This window comes from Ovis canadensis, chromosome 17 (genome assembly GCF_042477335.2).
Source record: "Ovis canadensis isolate MfBH-ARS-UI-01 breed Bighorn chromosome 17, ARS-UI_OviCan_v2, whole genome shotgun sequence".
Classification (NCBI taxonomy): domain Eukaryota; kingdom Metazoa; phylum Chordata; class Mammalia; order Artiodactyla; family Bovidae; genus Ovis; species Ovis canadensis.
In genome coordinates this window covers 75,747,436-75,765,249 of record NC_091261.1, presented here as the reverse complement: position 1 = coordinate 75,765,249, position 17,814 = coordinate 75,747,436, and the positions used below count along the sequence as shown (strand labels likewise).

The window sequence follows — 17,814 nt, the reverse complement described above, 5'->3', positions numbered from 1 at the left end:
CTACGATCTGCGGTCTTGAGATCATTTCTATCCACTGAAATCTGTTTGGTGAACATACTGTCCCCTCAGCATCCCTCCATTCTCTGCAGTTCCCCTTTCCGTGGTTTCAGTTACCCACGGTCCGCCTCGGCCCAAAAATATTAAATGGAAAGTGCCAGAAATAAGCAATTCACAAGTTTTAAATTGTGCGCCTTCCTGAGCAGCGTGATGAAATCTCACACCGTCCCTCGTTCGCGCCCGACACCCATCCACCACCATCGTCGTGGCTGTGATCCAGGATCACCCACAGTGCACGACCCTCCTCCTGACGTGTGGTCAGGTCAGCGGCAGTGCCACAGTCCGAGGCACTGCCTCCATCATCCTGCTTACTGCATCTCATCACCGAGGCATCTTATCACCCAACACCGTCACCAGAAGAGGAGCGATGAGCACAGTGCAGTGAGAGGGTCTGAGCGAGACAGACCACATCCACACAACTGCTATCACATGATGCTGTTGTCACTACGTTCTAGTCTGTTGTTAACTATTGTTACTCTCTTACAATGCCTAATTTACAAATTAAACTTTATCATAGGTACACATATGCATAGGAAAAGCATAGTATACACTGACTGGATATATTCATTCAATATACTGGAAATATTCTTTGAGTTTATCTTGAACATTCATTGGAAGAACTGATGCTGAAGCTGAAGTTCCAAGACTCTGGCCGTGTGATGCAAAGAGCCGACTCTTTGGAAAAGACCCTGATGCCGGGAAAGACTGAGGGCAGGAGGAGAAGGGGATGACAGAGGATGAGACGGCTGGATGGCATCAACGACTCAATGGGCATGAGTTTGAGCAAACTCTGGGAGATGGTGAAGGACAGGGAAGCCTGGCGTGCTGCAGTCCATGGGGTCGCAAAGAGTCAGACATGACTGAGCGACTGAACAGCTGTCTGTGGTTTCAGGCGTCTAGTGGGGGTCTGGAACGCAGCCCCCTGGGCGCAGAGAAGACTGCCGCGTGTAGTGATGGTGCACCGCACATCTTCCCAGCTCCGTGTATAAGGACAGCTATCTGGTGCTCTGCAGTGGGCCCTGGTGGGAGTATTTACACCACAGGAATAGGCAAACGCTACATACAAACTGGGGCTTTCCCCCCAAAGCCCTGGCTAACGTTAAACGTTCACCAGTGGCTCACTGTAAGTGACCCAATAAGTCCTTCCTGTTCGCAAGGCGTGATCTCAGTGACTCCTTGCCAGAGACCCCATTCTTTCTGAAATCCAAAAATACACCATTCCCTGTGATATGCAGCGATCCAGATTTCCTTCCTGAAATTTCCAACTTCCTGATGAGGAGAGCCAGAGGCACTTTGTCCGAACAAAACATCTGAGATTTGAAAACGCTGAAAGAGGGAAAGTGAGAGTAACAAAGGGGCCCTCAGGTCGCAGAGACCCAAAGGGGGCTTGTTTCCACCTTACCCACCCCTCAGAAATCTGGACAAAGACACACCCACCCAGGGCTGCCCTCGTAGTGCCCTTCCTGATCGCCCCCAGTGGGGAGCGACCCGAGGGTGCAGGCAGAAGGGTGAATGCACACAGGAGCTGGTGCACGGCCGAGTGTGACCCAGGCGTTAACAAAGGTCTCTACTAGAAACGTACAAAACCAGCACATTTTTTTTTTAAGGACAGAAAGAGACAGAAGGTGGGAGACTTTGCTTGAGAAAGGGAGGAGAAAAGACAGACAGGAAAGGCACTTGAATGCCAAGAATGGTTTCCATGGACGTTAAAAATCAGAAGTGGATTTTGTTTTTATTCAGGCGTTCTGTACTCTCCACGGATTGTGAGCGTACCCTGCTTTTTTTAGGGGAGGGAGGGGGCGAGGAACTCAATGTAATTTCACACAAGCAGAGCCCTGTGGGGGCAGCCACGCCTTGGTCTTGCCCTGCTCTCCAGGTCTCGCCCAGAGGCACCGACTCTGGGCCTAGCCTTTGCCCACCACCCCCAGCCTCGACTGGACCATGAAGAGACCATTGTTCTCCAGGGTGACATCATTCTGCTGCCAGGAGGGTGAAGAGCGACCTGGAATTGGGTGCGGCCAGCCAGGGAGAAGGTGGCCCGTCCTGCCCGATCATCCATGCCAGAGCAGAGGTGCGGTCACTGCAAGACAGGCTCCGGGTTGCGGGGCGGGCAGGGGTGGTGCACTGAGGTCCAGCACCCCAGCTCCGTGCCCCAAGGGGTGTCCTGAGACCAGGCACCTATCGGGCTCTGGACCAGCAGTGGCAGGAAGCATCGGCACAGGCACTAGGAGATGCGGGGGGGGGGGGTGTGACAGCTGGACCCTACTCCCCTGAAGCCCAGGTCTCTGGAACAAACACGACAACCTGCGCCGGGCACACAGTAGGCGCGCAGTAATCGGCGAGCACGACTGTTACTCTGCTTTCCTCACCGCTCTCGCACTCCTCACCCTGTGGTTCTACAAGTTCACGCTGTCCTCGCCGCGGCCCCCAGGCCCCGCATGCCCAGGCCCCCACCCCCCATCTTCCACCTTCGCCCACTTACTCCCTGCGCTACGGCCACACCGGCCTCCCTGCTGTTCCTCCGACACGCTGAGCACAGACCTGCCTCCGGGCCTTCGCACTTGCTTTTCCTGCTGCTGGGATGTTCTTCCTCCAAACCCTTTGAAGACTCCTTCCCTTCACCTCTCCGTGCTTCCAATCTCTTATCCGTGAAACACGGGGCTACCCAGCGTGTCCTTCAAGGCGGGGAGCTGTGAGGATTCGATGAGACCAACTCCGAGCAAGAAAGAGGGGCCTGCCCTTCTTCCCCAGCTCAGGTCTGCTGCTGCTGCTGCTAAGTCACTTCAGTCGTGTCCAACTCTGTGCGACCCCAGAGATGGGAGCCCACCAGGCTCCCCCATCCCTGGGATTCTCCAGGCAAGAACACTGGAGTGGGTTGCCATTTCCTTCTCCAATGTGTGAAAGTGAAGTCGCTCAGTCGTGTCTGACTCCTAGCAACCCCATGGACTTCAGCCTTCCAGGCTCCTCCGGCCATGGGATTTTCCAGGCAAGAGTACTGGAGTGGGATGCCATTGCCTTCTCCACAGCTCAGGTCACTGGGAGGATATCCGAGATACAGAGTCCCCTAAACCAAGCTGCATCCAGCAGTGGTTCTCAACTGGGGGAAGGGTGGCAGTTTTGTCCCTCAGAGACACTTGGCAATGTCTGGGGACAGTTTTGGTTGTCATGCTTGGGGGGTGCTCCTGGCATCTAGTGGGCAGAGGCCTGGGATGATCTTTCATACATACATAGGACAGCTCTCTGCGCCCCAAAGAGTGATCAGGCCCAAGGTATCAATGGTGGTGAGACTGGGAAGCCGACACATGGCATGGGGTGAGTGTTAGAGGCAAGCCCTTCATCCTTGAAGACGGTTCCTGAATTTTCAAACCTATCCAGTGTATCAGAAAGCGGGGACACCACTTTGCTGACAAAAGTCCATATAATCAAAGCTATGGTGTTGCTAGTAGTCATACAAATGTGAGAGTTGGACCATAAAGAAGGCTGAGAGATAAAGAATTGATGTCTTTGAATTATGGTGTTGGAGAAGACTCTTGAGAGTCTATTGGACTGCAAGGAGATCAAACCAGTCCATCCCAAAGGAAACCAAGCCTGAATATTCTTTGGAAGGACTGATGCTGAAGCTGAAGCTCCAAGCTGGCCACCTAATGCGAAGAACTGACTCACTGGAAAAGACCCTGATGCTGGGAAAGACTGAGGGCAGGAGGAGGAGGGGGCGGCAGAGGATGAGATGGTTAGATAGCGTTAATATCACAGACTCATGGACGTAAGTTTGAGCAAACTCTGGGAGATCGTGGAGGACAGGAAAGCCTGTTATGCTTCAGTCCATGGGGTCGCAGAGAGCTGGACACAACTTAACGACTGAACCACACCAATATGACACATTATGCTCATGTTTTTATGCTCTGTCCCCTTGAAGGCAACTCCGTAAAGGCCAGAGCTCTGTCTTGTTTTATTCACAGCTGTTTCCCCAGCGTCAGCACCCTAGTAGGTGCTCGATGAACACTGGTGGGATGAAAATGTGGGTGAATGACAGGGCACAAATACACACCTCGTGCTTGTGGGGGCCTGGCACTCAGGACATGCCCACAGAAGGCCAGCCAGGCTCTTACTCTCCTTTGCGAGGGGTGCCAGTCTGGCCATCTGGGCAGGAGGGACTCACATTACGGCTCCAGCAACGCATCTCCCAGTGAAGTGCACACTCATTAAGCCCCTCCTGTATGCCAGGCGCTTAACAGGTACCAGTCCCACTGAACCACCTGCCAGACAAGTCCTAGGTGAACCCCGCTTTACGGATGACGAAGCTCAGACTGCAAGAGATGGCTTAACTTGCCCAAGGTCGCTCGGCCAGCATATGGAGGAGCTGGGCCTCGATCCCGATCCTAGCCCATTCCTAAGCCCTCTCTGCCGGAAGCCCCTCAGCCCTGGAGACCCCACCCTACCCCCCGGCTTCCCACTCTGACTCCGGGTGTTGGCCTCGGTGGCGCTGCTGCTGCGCTTGGGTTCTGGAACGTTCTGCCTGGACTCCGCTCCCTGTCCACCTCTCTGGCAGGGCTTGTTCTCAGGCTCGCCCTGGGCTGCGGCACAGACGAGCCTCTTCCTGCCTTTGTCACTCTGAGACAATGTGATTATTTCCCCTCTTCCCCCCTTCTATTCGGCAGACGCCCAGGCGGGCCATTAGCAGATTATTTCAAGGCTGCCTTTGGAAAAGCGTTTCAGGGCACGCCTTTCAGGGCTGCTTTCTGCCTGCCAGAGATTCTTCTGCTGGGCTCTGAGTAAATAGAGGCCTGAGGCAGGACTTGGAACAGAACGGATTATTTAGATAAATCACGTACTAGTTCCAAAGACTGAAATCCCACCCCCTTCCCAGCCCCAGCTCAGGCTCCTGCAGGTGTCTCCTAACTCTTAATTGTCTGTGGCTTTGAAAAGTTTCCTCCCATAAAACAAACACTGAAGCAAAGTCCCCGGGGGAGAGGGGCGTGTGTGGCTTTTCCAGTTCACTGGGAATCTTTGGAGGAATGGTTTGAGAGAAAAGGTTTCGGTTGTCACGTACTGGGTGACAGGGCCCCGTACTGAGTATTAAGCAGGGCTACCACGGGCATCACGTGTCTCCTGGCGGCGGGTCACGGCCCTTAAGTGGCTGCAATGGGAAATGTAAAGGATGAGGACATTCCCATTTCACAGATGAGGAAACTGAGGCACAGAGAGGGGAACAGTGTACCCAAGGCTGCACAGCTGGGAAGGAGCAGAGCCAGGAGTCAAAGCCAGGAGTCTCTTCTGCAAAAGAGCCTGCGTCTCCATCTCAACTCTGCCCTCATCCCCGGGAGGCAGGACACTGGGGCACCTGACGGGAAGCAGCTCCCAGTGCTCACCCACTATGTGCCCGGGCCCGCGATGGGCACCCATGTCAACCTGATGACCCCCAGTTCTCCCCGGTTGACAGAGGAGGAAATCGAGGCTTGAGAAGGAGTCAGGGCCCCTTTGCCAGGATGTGGCCAGGTTTGACTCAAGCTTTCAACCCCAGTGCCACCTGGTAGATGCCGAACGTTAAATAGGAAGGAACCAGGTTAATTCAGCCCAGATTTATTGCGCGTGCATCAGTGCTGATGGAGGCACTGCCAGGCAACAGTGAACAGAGGCGGCAAAGGCCCTGCCAGGCCCCTCTTCATTCACTCATTCATTCATTCACCAAGCTGGGGAGCAGGGCAATGAGGCCTGGGGGACTCCAGCCAGTGCCCAGGGCCAAATGGCGGGGAGCTGAATGTTACCAAAGCCCCAGGCCCTTCACTGAATTGCCAGAGAGGGAACAAGAGTGAAAGAGAAGAGAGACAGAGACGGGAACCGACACGGAGACACAGGGACAGAAAGAATGACCAAGAGGCCAAGCCACCCGTCCCAGAGGCTGGGTTGGGGGAATCTGTCTTCCAAGTTCTGGCCCCACTGATTCATCCCAAGCCACAAAGCAGCACAGACCCAGGAGGGCAGGAGATGTCATCTTCACGAGGCATATGTTAGCACCTGACTGCTCTGGTTGCTGTGTGACCCCAGGAGAATCACCACACCTCTCTGGGCCAGTTGAGGGGATGTCTGCAACCTCGAATGCGCAGAGGGCTGGCTCAGAGCCTGGTGTACCCCACGGCTCCCTCAACCCTGGGTCTGAAATGAAAACTGGGATTTATCACAAGGCTGAACCCGGGGAGGAGGCGGCTCAGCACTTCACCCACCTTTGGTCTCCTGTGAAATGGGTCATGCAGTCCGGAGACCCTGTCTCTTTGAAGGCCCATGATATAGGCTTCCCTGAAGTTATCAGGAAAGTCTGGAGAAATCTTTTTATAGAAGCTTGGCTGGAAAGAGCCCTGAGTGGGGTTCAAAGCTGGGGGTTCCAGCACTTGCTTTGCCACTCATTCCCTGTGCTACCTCAGGCAGGTGTCCTTCCCTCTCTGGGCTCAGCTCCACCTCTTCAAATCATTAGCAAGGTCCTTGAGAAGAAAAAAACAACCTGGATACAGGTTGAGTTCTCAATCATTAGATGTCATTCCACCCTGATCCCCGAGCTCCATCAAGCTTGCCAGAGTGGGAGCTGCTGGAATCTCAGGACCCCGATTACCCTCCTCTGGCCCATTCACTCCCAGCTGCACTGGCCAGCGGGCAGTCCTGCCCACCACCTCGGGTAATCAGATGAGACCTCGCGGTTTTGCTCTGCTCAAAGACCACAAAAGCCACAACTCCACACACACGTGACGTGGACGCTCGGCCACCCCGGGAGGGTGTTTGAGGAGACGGAGCAGGTGCCAACTAAGCCTCCCTAAAAATAGGAAGCATTGGGGTCGGGTTGGAGTGTCAAACACTTAAGGATAAATCAACCGGCAAAGCCAGCCCCATATACAGAGACGCTGAGCCTGGTATAAATGTCCTGATGGCTTTGGGTGAGCACACGCGTCTAACGTCAAGGGGAATCACCACCACTGCACGCCTCTCTCCCAGGCATGGAACCGGGAAATGGTCCGGCTGGATGGACAACTGTCCCGGAAGAGGCAACTTCCCTGGCTGGACTGATGGGATGCCCCACCCCCCACCAGCCAACTTCCCCGGGGTGGGGGAAGGGGAGCACTGGCAGGGAGGAGTTCTCACTGTTGTTTTAATACTTAAAACAAACAAACAAACAAAAATAATAATAACAAGCTTACAAGGTCTGGGGGCTCCGAATCCGGTTGCCTTTTCCTCAGGGAAGAAAACCTCTGTTGGCTTCGCGCCGAGAAGCGGCGGAAAGACTCTCGGCTCCGGGAAGCCAGGTGTCGGAAGGACGAGGTGCGCTTGAAGGGGGTCCGTCCAGAGGGCTCCCCGCCCCCCCGCTCGGGGCCCACCGTGCTGGTCACCAGGTTGAGGGCTTCCTGGAAGGACCGCCGGACGGTCCCCATCCACTGGGTCACGTGGCTCTGGGCCACCGTGAGTTTGTCGCCCAGGTAATCCATGGGGCCGGTGGGGCGAGGCAGGGAGGAGGGCAGTGAGGTGCCAGGGTCAGTCCTCTCGGCTCCCTCTGCTGCACACTCGCTCGGGAAGTTCTGGGCTCTCGCTGGAGGGGAAAGGTAGCCGCCTCTTCAGTAGCTGGACCGGGAGCAGATAACACCCACGGAGCCGGCGGCCAGGGGCATCCACGGGCCACTCGGATCAGGCTGAGAGTCCAACCCCCTGGGGCTCTGAGTAAACACGCCGGTGGCTCCAAGATCCAGTTCCCAGTGCTCACCGGCCGAGCCGGCTGGCTGGCTGGCTGGCTCGGGTGACGACAGCTTTGAGGAACTGGGCTGCTGCGCTGGCTGGCTTCGGGGTGTGACAGTCCCCCCGCGAGGTGGGGGAGGAAGAGGCGGCGGCCCCCGGGGGAACCCTTGCTTAGGCACTCACTCGCCCCCAGGTAGGTGGCTGCCTGCAGCAGGGCCAGCACCCCCTGCTCACCTGGCCCATGCAGGTTTACCCGTCCTCCGGCCAGGGGGAGGGGGAGGTTTCCGAACCTGTGGGCCGGCGGGCAGCTAGCTCATTTCCGGAGGCAGCCACACCGGGGCCCCAGGGCTCCCCCTGGCTCCCCTGGCTCGGCAGCCCAGGATGACATCAGCCCCCATTCTCAGCGAGGGGCTTCGCTGCCCGGGAATGCAGGAGGGGCCTCGGGGAGGCAGCCGCCCAGGGAGCTGACGTCCGCCCCCATTTGTTCTTTCCCACCCCCCCACCCCCAAGTCCCAGCTCGCTGGCTCACCGTCCTGCGGGGCTGTCAATGCCTGCACGTGCTCGGCAGGCAGCCCACCCGCCCTGCAGCCCTGACCGCCAGCTCAGCGGGGGAGACGGGGCTGCGTGTGGGTGCACCGGGCGCGTGGGTGCATGTGGGTCCGAAGACCCGGTGGCCCCGGGAAGGCTGAACAGTTGGGAAACTGCCTCCAGGGTGACGGGACCTGTGGCCGCAGTCAGCCTGTCTCCCTCTGGCGGTCCATTTCTCCGTCAGGTTCCCAGCCTCTGTTCCTCCCCCGCCCTGTCTCAATTTCCACTTGTTCCTCCCTAAGCTCCTTCTCTCTCTCTCTCTCCAGCCTTCCCTCCCTCCGCCCTAAAAGGCAACACCCAGCCAGGTGAAACAGCCCCTGAGGCCCCCAAGGAAGGAACTGGGCCCGGCTGTGTTTCAGTGCTGGTGAAGTTGCCATGGCAACCCAGGGCACAGCACCTGCCCCATCCTGGGCGGGCAGGCTCCGCACGAGAGCAACAGGAATGATTCATGGTTTATACTGGGTCACATGAGCTCCCGGGCTTTAACCCTTGTGGAGCTGGAGTGGTTGGGACTGGGGCTGGGGATGGGAGGCAGAAGCATCTGAGACTGGAGGGGGTGCTTGTCGGCAAGGGGGAGCAGCAGCTGGATCCTGAGGGGAGGCATGCATGTTGGAGGAGCTTTTTCCTTCCAGCAGGGATGGACCCTCTGCGGTACAGATGAGCAGGCGCAGACTCAGAGACATAGATTCACTGGCCCAAGGTCACACAGCAAGGCTATACCACCAGGCCGTGGCCCGGGGCTGTTTCCTCCCCACTCTCCGCCCCTTCTCAGGGTCTGACGCAGCGAGTGGTCCAGAGTTGGAGCTCAGTAAATATTTATTGTTCAAATGCCAAGTCCAAGAGTGAAACTTTGATCGGTTTGACTGCATCCCAAGAGCTTTTCCCCACCCACGTCACCTTCAGTTCTGAATAAATATTTGCTCCCTAGACACTGATCAAAGGGCCTCACTTGAGAAAGTTTTTCATGGAGGTGTCTCTGACAATGCAGCTGACGCAGCTCTGCTTCTCTGGATTCCCAGTCCTTATGGATGTTCATTTGCTCACTCATTTTTTCACTCATTCGTGTAAACATCTGGAGACTGCCCTCTCTGGGGCGGGCGCTGGGCATGCAGCCTGAGGATGGCCCCTGCCCTTGAGGGCTCACAGCCCAGCAGGACCCTGTAATGGTGCTGATATTTACTGAAGAGTGTGACTCAGTCTCCAGTGCTCTTCTAAGTGCTTGCAAGAATTAACTCAGGAATCCTAACATGAACCCATTTGACAGAGGGGAAGACTGAGGCCCAGAGAGGTGACAGTTAGCTGCCAAGGTCTTCCAGAATGGTAGGCAGCCCTCAAGATGGCCTCCAGAGATCTCTGCCCCCTGTGAGTCATACCCTGGTGTGGTCCCCTCCCACGATGCGAGAATTGGTCTGTGTGCCCAAGAGATGAGGCAGAAGTGATGGTGAGTGACTTTCAAAGCCAGGGCCTGCTGGCCGCCATGCATTAAGGGCACTCAAGCAGCCCTGTGGAGAGACCCATGTGCAGAGAGGCCAACCTCCCCAGACCAACTGCCGGCACCAACTTCCAGCCACGTGAGTGAGCTGCTTTGGAAGCAGGTCCCAGATCGGCAGGCAGACCCTTGAATGACCCAGCCCTTGACCGCAACTTCATGGGAGACCCTGAGCCAGAGCTACCCGGCCAAGCTGCACCCCTAATTCTTGACCCACAGAACCCACAGGAGAGTCAGATGCCCAGAGGCAAGATAGCATCTGGGCCATCAGGAAGCACAGGCCAGAGCAAGAGGAGGAGAGAGAGGGGAGGGGATGAGGGGCTCTTGCAGTAGCCTGGCCCCCGCCCCCCATGATGAGAAAACATGCACACAGCCCCAGATCCTCCCTCCAGGCATGCGTCTGGCCCCACACACTCCCGACACACAGCCTCCAGGGTCCCAGGGCTTCTGGTCACCAAGGCTGGCCTGCTTTCCTCACACAGTGTCCACAGCCAGCCTCCTGCGCAGGTGGTCCCCAGCAGGCCGGGGACTCCCAGGATGGGAGCAGTCCTCCCCACCTGACTCCAGAAAAGCTGCACCAGAAATATCTGAAGAGCTGGAAAGGGATGCAACTTTTTAACAGACCATCTGGACACAGAGGTGGGGAAAATTTACTGAGCACCTCCAGGAGGAAACAAGTTACATCAAAGCAGCACCTTTAAAACTGTAATATCCGGGGACTTCCCTGGCAGTCTCGCGGTTGAGAATCCACCTTGCGATGTGGGGGATGTGGGTTCGATCCCTGGTAGGGGAACTGAGATCCCACATGCCGTGGAACGACCAAGCCTGAACTGCAACTACTGAGCCCAAGAGCCACAACTAGGGAATCCACACGCTGCAACGAAATGATCCTGCATGATGCAATGAAGATCCAACACAGCCAAATAAATAAATTAACTTAAAATTAAAATGATAATATCCAGTGTTGGCCAGGCCATGGTAAAAGAGACATACTTACAGACAGAAATGGAGATGGGTATGCATTTTCTGAAGGGAATTTAACATTCAAGATCAAAATTCTTAAAAACAACATCCTGCCAGTTAGCAACACACGTGCTGACGTGTACTGACATCTGTAGCTCACTTTGAAACGCAGGGAAAAAGAAACCTAAGGAACGGATGGGTGGCTAGATTTTTCTTAGGCAAATATAGCAAAATGTGTCCAATTGCAGAATATACCTGGTGGGTATGTATAATGTTTCCATACGTTTGAAATTTTTCATAATAAAAAAATTTTCCACTGGGGTGGAAGGATGAGTCTGCCTTTTGACCCCGAGTTTCTTGATCCACACCCAGCACTTTGTCCAGAAAGGCGCATCATCTATACAAAACATTTTTGCCACAGGGGTGTTTATCACAGTCATGTGTGATAGTTATATTTGTGAAGAAGTCGTAAAAACCTTATCATTCCAACAAAAAAGAGACTAATTGTTCAGTTCTGTGCTGATGATACTGATCCCACCCTTATGCGTCATGTGGGCTGTCGGCTTTGTGAATGAACTTTGACTTTTAATGAATGCTGTATTAAAAATTATTTATCTTGATAACCTATTTTTTTTGGTGCTCTCTTAAACTGTGGCCCTTACATGTGTGCCCGAGTCACCTCACCCTCGATGCAGGCCTGGATTTGCTAAATCAAAACAGCATCATGGTTAAAGGTTTGTAGACCTGTGGCCAACTCACTGGAAAAGATCCTGAAGACTGAATCAGGCAAACGGAGAAGGGGGCGGCAGAGGACGAAGTGGTTAGATAGCATCACTGACTCAAAGGACATGAATTTGCGCAAACTCTGGGATAGAGTGGACTGCAGTCCATGGGGTTGCAAAGAGTTGGACAGGACTGAGGGACTGAACAACTCCAGCTCTTATTACACTATGTGGCCCTGAGAAAGTTACTGAGCCTCTCTGATTTTCAGAGATGAAATCATCAGAGGTTGTCATTGTCACTGATGCTGTTGGTACCACGGACTGTGAGTGCCAGGCACTGGATTAGTAATACACCGTCTGCTCCTCCCAACAATGAAATGAGGTCTGTACTAGGCCTACTACCCCCATTTATAGATGGAAAAACTGAGGCAGAGCAATTCCGTGACTGGCCTGTGGTCACACAGCTATGAAGTGGTGGAGTGCGCAATCCCCAGCCTTGCACCTTAACCAAGGTTGCGGAAGACCAGCCTTTGCCAAATCAGTCTAGATGGAAGACAAGTGTTGGGAAGAGCAGAGGGGACTAAGTGGTGGGCCGGATCACACGGTCCGCCTCCTTCCACACCAGGGGAGAGGGGTGCAGAAGGAAAGCCAGATTGCCTGCCTGCTCCCAGCTCCCGGCTCCCTTTAGGTACAATGTGGTCTAAAAGTCTGACTATAAAAAGCGTCACTTTCTGAAAACTGGGGCACAGCCTGAACGCTTTCCCCACCAGAGGACTTTTTCTGCAAACTCTTCTGTTCTCTCCAGGAAACTCTTGGGAGGTTGCTGGGCATCAAAAAGGAAAGAAAGTCATCTCCTTACATAATTAATCCAAAGGACTCTGGAGAAGCCACTGCGATCCAGGAAACAGAGGAGAATTTTACCACCACAGTAGGAGGTAGAGACCCGGGGTCACCATTTTCAGACATGCGTTTGCTGTTACAGAAATCAGCATGTCACTCACTCGTTCATTTGACAAACTTCCCTGTGCAGTTACTTTGGGTGAGCTCTGTACCGATCCCAAAGGGACTACAGTCCCTGAAGAGCTTGGGGTAGCTCTCTGATTCCCAGCCATTAAGAGGACAGGGTATCCCAATGGACCATATCAAAGCTGAGACTATAATTTTCTCCCCCATATCTGATACAAATGTGAACACTCTAGAGAATCCTTCAGTGGAAGAAAAAGCCAAGAAAAAAAAGAAGAAAAGAACATCTACAATACAAGTACCAAGAGCTAAGAAAGACTAGTGGATAACACACTATGGTGGGGATGTTAAGAGGTGGAGGTGAAACCCAACTAAGAAAGTAGGAAGTTGAGGAAAGACGAACAAAGGGAAGATGATCATTTATTGAGGATCATTTATTGTAACTGGAAAAAGGAAATCTAGGTAGGGTTTTGAAGGATGAATAGGAGTGCTCCAAGAAAGCTGAATAGCATTTGCAAAGGCCACTGGGCATGGCCATATCCCACTCTCCCCCTGGGCCTTTGCACATGCTGTATCCCCTGTACCCCTGCCAAGAGCTGCTTTCCCCTGTTCTCCATCTCTATCAGAGGTCCCCCCACCTCAAGACAACCTTCAACAACCCCAGTCTTTTCCAAATCTCCCACAGGAAGTCTCAATTACATGATCCTGTTTCCCAAAAAACTGGACATTCCAGGAGTAGGCATGCAGGGTCTCAAAATATATTAAAATAAGTATGTATAATACGTATCGATATTATGTTGATTAGGAAGGTGGTGTAGTGGAAACGATAGTGACGATGAATTGAGGATCTGCTCTATGCTGGAAACTGGTTACCCAGACACGTCAGCTCACATAATCCTGGCAACAACCCTATAGGGTGAGCCCTGTTATTAATTATCCCCAGTTCACAGAGAAGGGCAGTGAGGTTTTCAAGAGCTGAAGGTATTTGTTCAAGGTCACTGAGCTGGCAAGTAGGGTTCTGGGACTTGAACCCAGACCTGTGTGATCGCAAAGCCCTCCTCCTAGGGCAGAAGCCAGACGCTATTCACACTTCTAAGACTCCTTAAAACATCCAGTTCTGCCCCCAAGCCCCGCACAGGAGCATGGTGACTATTCTACACCCTTCTCAGGATGTCCTCAAACCTCCTCTGGTCAGGAAATTTCTGCAGAAGCACTTGTCTGGGTGCAAATCAGTTTCCTTTCTCGACAACTGGCCTAGAGACTAATTCTGGGGACCATGTGTGGGAAGAGCTGATTTGTGGACCCAGTTTAAATCTGTTTTCTCAGGGACTTTCCTGGCAGTCCAGTAATGAAAACTCTGCCTTCCAATCCAGGGGACCCGGGTTTGATCTTTGGTCAGGGGACTAGGATCCCACACGCGTCGGAGCAACTAAGCTCGCATGCCGCAACTAAAGACTCCGTGCATCGCAACGAAAGATCCCGTGATTCAACAAAGACCCAAAGTGGCCAAATAAATAAATATTTAAAAAAAAAACAAAAACAAAAACCTGTTTTCTCTCCCCATGGGATGGAGCGAAGCTTTCGAAGGGCCGGTTGATGGCCAAATTTCTCCTTTGATTGAAGAACCAGGCCCAGGCAGACGGCTGTCCCAGACTCCAGAGTAAACCTGTGACAGCATTCCTGATTTTCCATAGGGGTCGCTCACAATCTGCATTTGAGAGGGTCTCTGGCCTCATGTCCGACCTACACCCCCAGGGTCTCTCCACCCCAGCCCGACTGGACTAACTGCCGTCCTGGGATGTGCCAGGCTGCCTCTTGTTCAGCCCTTTGCACATGCTGTTCCCTCCGGCTAGGAAACCGTTCCACCGGTTCCTCACCTGGTCAGTATTGTCCTTCACAGCTCAGCTTAGGTACTCCTCCTCCAAGAAGCCTCCCCTGATTCATGCCCCCCAGGGGGCCACCTCTGGGCTCCCACTTTGCTGAATGACCCCCTACGGCATCATTAACAATCTGAGCCGTAGCTAGAGCGACCGGTCAGTCTCCCCACTGGACTCTGAGACCAGGGCCAGCAGGAATGTGTTCTGTTCAGCCTTGATTCTCAGCATCCAGCACTTGAGCCTACCATGTGAAATGAGGGAATCACTGAGGCTTGAACCCGTGTCACACAACTCCCAGCATCCCTCTGCCTAGGCTTGTTTCCAAGGCAACAGGGAAAAGAATTCTGATATGGGAGAAAAAAGAAAACAGAAGTGACTTGACCTGACAAGTCAATCCCAGATTATTTATAAACCAAGCCCACGACTATTTCCTTGTGTTCATTTATCACATTCTTATTCAAGTAGTCATTTTAATGACCTAAGATGCCCCTAATTAACCTTGGAAGGGAGTTGGGGGTAGAAAAAGACCATCTGGAAAGGAAATCTTTGTAGACAGCCAGGAACTCGACTCTGCCTTATCAGGCCCCACCCCAAATGCAAGTGGAAAAAGGAGCATTTTCTACACTGGGGAGAGCCTGCTGTGTGGCCCTGCCCCGTGTGGCAAGGCTGGTCTGTAATTACAGCCCCTCTCTGAGAGCTGGCCCTCTAATAAAGCTACGGGGTCCGCCTTCTCTGAAATGGAAATGGGGTGGGCCGAGGGCCCCGCCCAGTTCACACAGCCACAGCACTGCCCTAGGGCTCAGAACAGTGCTTCTGGAGTGCTGCCATCCCTCCTTGGGCTTCCTGAGAAGGAAAGGTCTGGTCCCCTTGCCTGGGGTTGGTTATCACACCCCTTTCCACAGTTCAGTTCAGTTCAGTTGCTTAGTCGTGTCTGACTCTTTGCCACCCCATGGACTGCAGCACGCCAGGCCTCCCCGTCCATCACCAACTCCTGGAGTTCACCCAAACTCATGTCCATTGAGTCGGTGATGCCATCCAACCATCTCATCCTCTGTTGTCCCCTTCTCCTCCCACCTTCAGTCTTTCCCAGCATCAGGGTCTTTTCAAATGAGTCAGCTCTTCGCATCAGGTGGCCAAAGTATTGGAGTTTCAGCTTCAACATCAGTCCTTCCAATGAACAATCAGGACTGATTTCCTTTAGAAGATCCTTTAGGTTCCCCTTTCCACAGGAGCCACTGAAATACCACATGTTTGGATCGGTTAGTGAAAGAGAGCAAGATGTTCTTGGGGAACAAGAAATTACGACTGGGGTGAAGGAGTCACGATGTCCCCCAGGAGATTTATCCCCAAGCACCGAGCCTGCTATCCTGGGCTAAGTGCCCCTAAGTCGCACCCCAAGATCTGAAGACTCTCCGTGAGGATAACAAAAGGCTGGAAGAAGGCGAAGAAAAGGCCTCCCTTTCCCTGCTCCTACTCTCCCTCCCCCACGCCTTCCGACTTCAACGATCATCTGAGCGGGGACCTACTAGGTGCAGGCTGTGTCCGGTGAGGGAGGCCCCGGCCCCGGCCCCTGGAGGATAAGGAACCTTGGTGGTGCTCAATTGCCAAGGGCCTGCCGTCACCTCCCTGACTCGAGGAAGCCAGAAGCGCTGCAACTAACGCTGTGCAGACGAGGAAACCGAAACGCCAAACAAGGGGGACCGGAGCCCGAGTCACGTGGGAGCCATGCACAGAGCAAGGCTCGGGCCCGGGGCTGGCCGTGCAGAGCCGGGGCTCCTAACCACCAGACTACGCTGCCACTGGGAGTGCCCCGGTTCATGGCAGAATGGGGCTGGCTTGTGGGGTGCAGAAGAGGTGGTCTCAGGAGCAGGGTCCCGACAACCCCTGTTCTTTCTTCCTCAGACTCGGGTGGCCCCAAGTGAACCCCAAGTGAACCCCATGACAGCACAGGGTCTCCTGAGACGGCCTCAGAGACCCCCTCTCGGCCTCAGCCGCCACAGCAGCGCCAGGGACCCCTGACCCAGGCAGCCTTGGAGGGGACTCTGCAGCCTCCTGCCCCGGCTGAAGGGAGGCGAGGAGGTGGGTCCTGGGCCCGCTGACCCAGGCTTAAGACCCACCAGGCTCTGCCCCCAAACCACTGAGGGTCCCGGGGCGGTGCTCCCCCACCTCTGGGAAGCGAGGGAGCCCAACTCAAACCCCAGCTGCCTCGCCCCTAAGGCCCCCTGTCCCTGCCGGGCTCAGACACCACGCGGCCGTGCACACTCACGTGGCCTCCTCCCCCCGAGGTGCTTCATGTCACAAAAGGAAATCAGGACACCTGCCTCCCAGGTCAAGGTGCACAAAGCGGGCCCTGGCAAAGGTAGGCGGCAGGCCTCGGACTCCGACAGGGATGTCCACGGCTGGAGTGTTCACTTTTCCGAGAACAAACTTAGGAAGGAAAAGTGAAAGGAAGAAAAAGTGAAGTCGCTCAGTTGTGTCTGACTCTTTGCGACCCCATGGACTGTAGTCTACCAGGCTCCTCCATCCATGGGATTTTCCGGGCAAGAGTACTGGAGTGGGTTACCATTTCCTTCTCCAGGGGATCTTCCCGACCCAGGGATTGAACCTGGCTCTCCCGCATTGTAGGCAGACGCTTTACCATCTGAGCCACCAGGGAACACACTCCCAAACGCCAAACCCACATCTATTCAAACGCTGCTAGGACGCGGTGGACGCTTTTCTCAGCACCAACGACATGCCAGGAGCTACGTCATCTCATGTCACCCCCCCACACATGAGTAAAAGCAGGCCTCCAAGGACTGACTGTGCGCTGTGTGACCCAGGGCAAGTGACTCACCCTCTCTGAGCCCCTCCTTCCTTGTCTTTAAAAAGGGGTAAAAATGGTGCTCCCCTTCCCAGGTGGTGCCGAAGGCTACATGGTGTGTGTTCTATCCTGCAAGAGCAGAATCACCCCCATTATACAGATGAGGACACTGAGACAGAGAGAGCAGAGGCTGAAGGCTGCACAATCAGCCACTTAGGGGTAAAGGCTTGCCGGGAGGCCGGTGCTCTCTCAGCAGCTGTGGCTCAGCAGGCCTCTGGGCGTCGGGGAGCCCCCAGGCCCACCCCCACTGTTCCCATCACCCAGTTCGCCCTCCTCTCATCTCAGAGCTGCTGTGAGTAACGGTCCCCACTCGGTCCCGCTTGCTGCACGCTTTCTCCCGGCCGGCTAGAGGTCTATTATCTGGTGCCTTGCTCCTCAGATCACAGGCAGGGGCCCTCCTCTGTGCCACCCACGCTGTTCCAGGAGGCAGGCTGTGCCCGGCGGGGAGGGAGGGATGGCAGGAAGGGGGCGGCCAGGCGGCCTTGGCATCTTGACAAAAGTGTGTCTCCCCACAGGCCCCCACAACAGCCCACCCAGGAGGCACGAGGCTGTATTCTGGTAGCCTCGGAGTTTGGGACC

The 17,814-nt window shown here is 54.6% G+C and overlaps 1 protein-coding gene and 1 long non-coding RNA gene across 4 annotated transcripts in view; one reads left to right on the top strand and one right to left on the bottom strand.

Moving 5' to 3' along the window:
* KIAA1671 (KIAA1671 ortholog) overlaps positions 1 to 17,814 on the bottom strand; it is a 181,010-nt gene that overhangs the window by 53,910 nt on the left and 109,286 nt on the right. The window contains exon 1 of one of the 3 annotated variants that reach the window (XM_069558293.1): positions 7,242 to 8,782. The exons of the other annotated variants lie outside the window; for them this stretch is intronic. Within the exon in view, the coding sequence (XP_069414394.1) occupies positions 7,242 to 7,526 (285 nt within the window). The 5' untranslated portion in view covers positions 7,527 to 8,782. Of the gene's footprint in view, positions 1 to 7,241; positions 8,783 to 17,814 lie in introns of those variants that run through there. 3 annotated transcript variants of the gene reach the window in all.
* LOC138422792 (uncharacterized) lies at positions 7,804 to 11,433 on the top strand. Its single transcript, XR_011250015.1, has 2 exons — positions 7,804 to 7,963; positions 8,994 to 11,433. It is a non-coding gene; the product is annotated as an uncharacterized lncRNA (long non-coding RNA).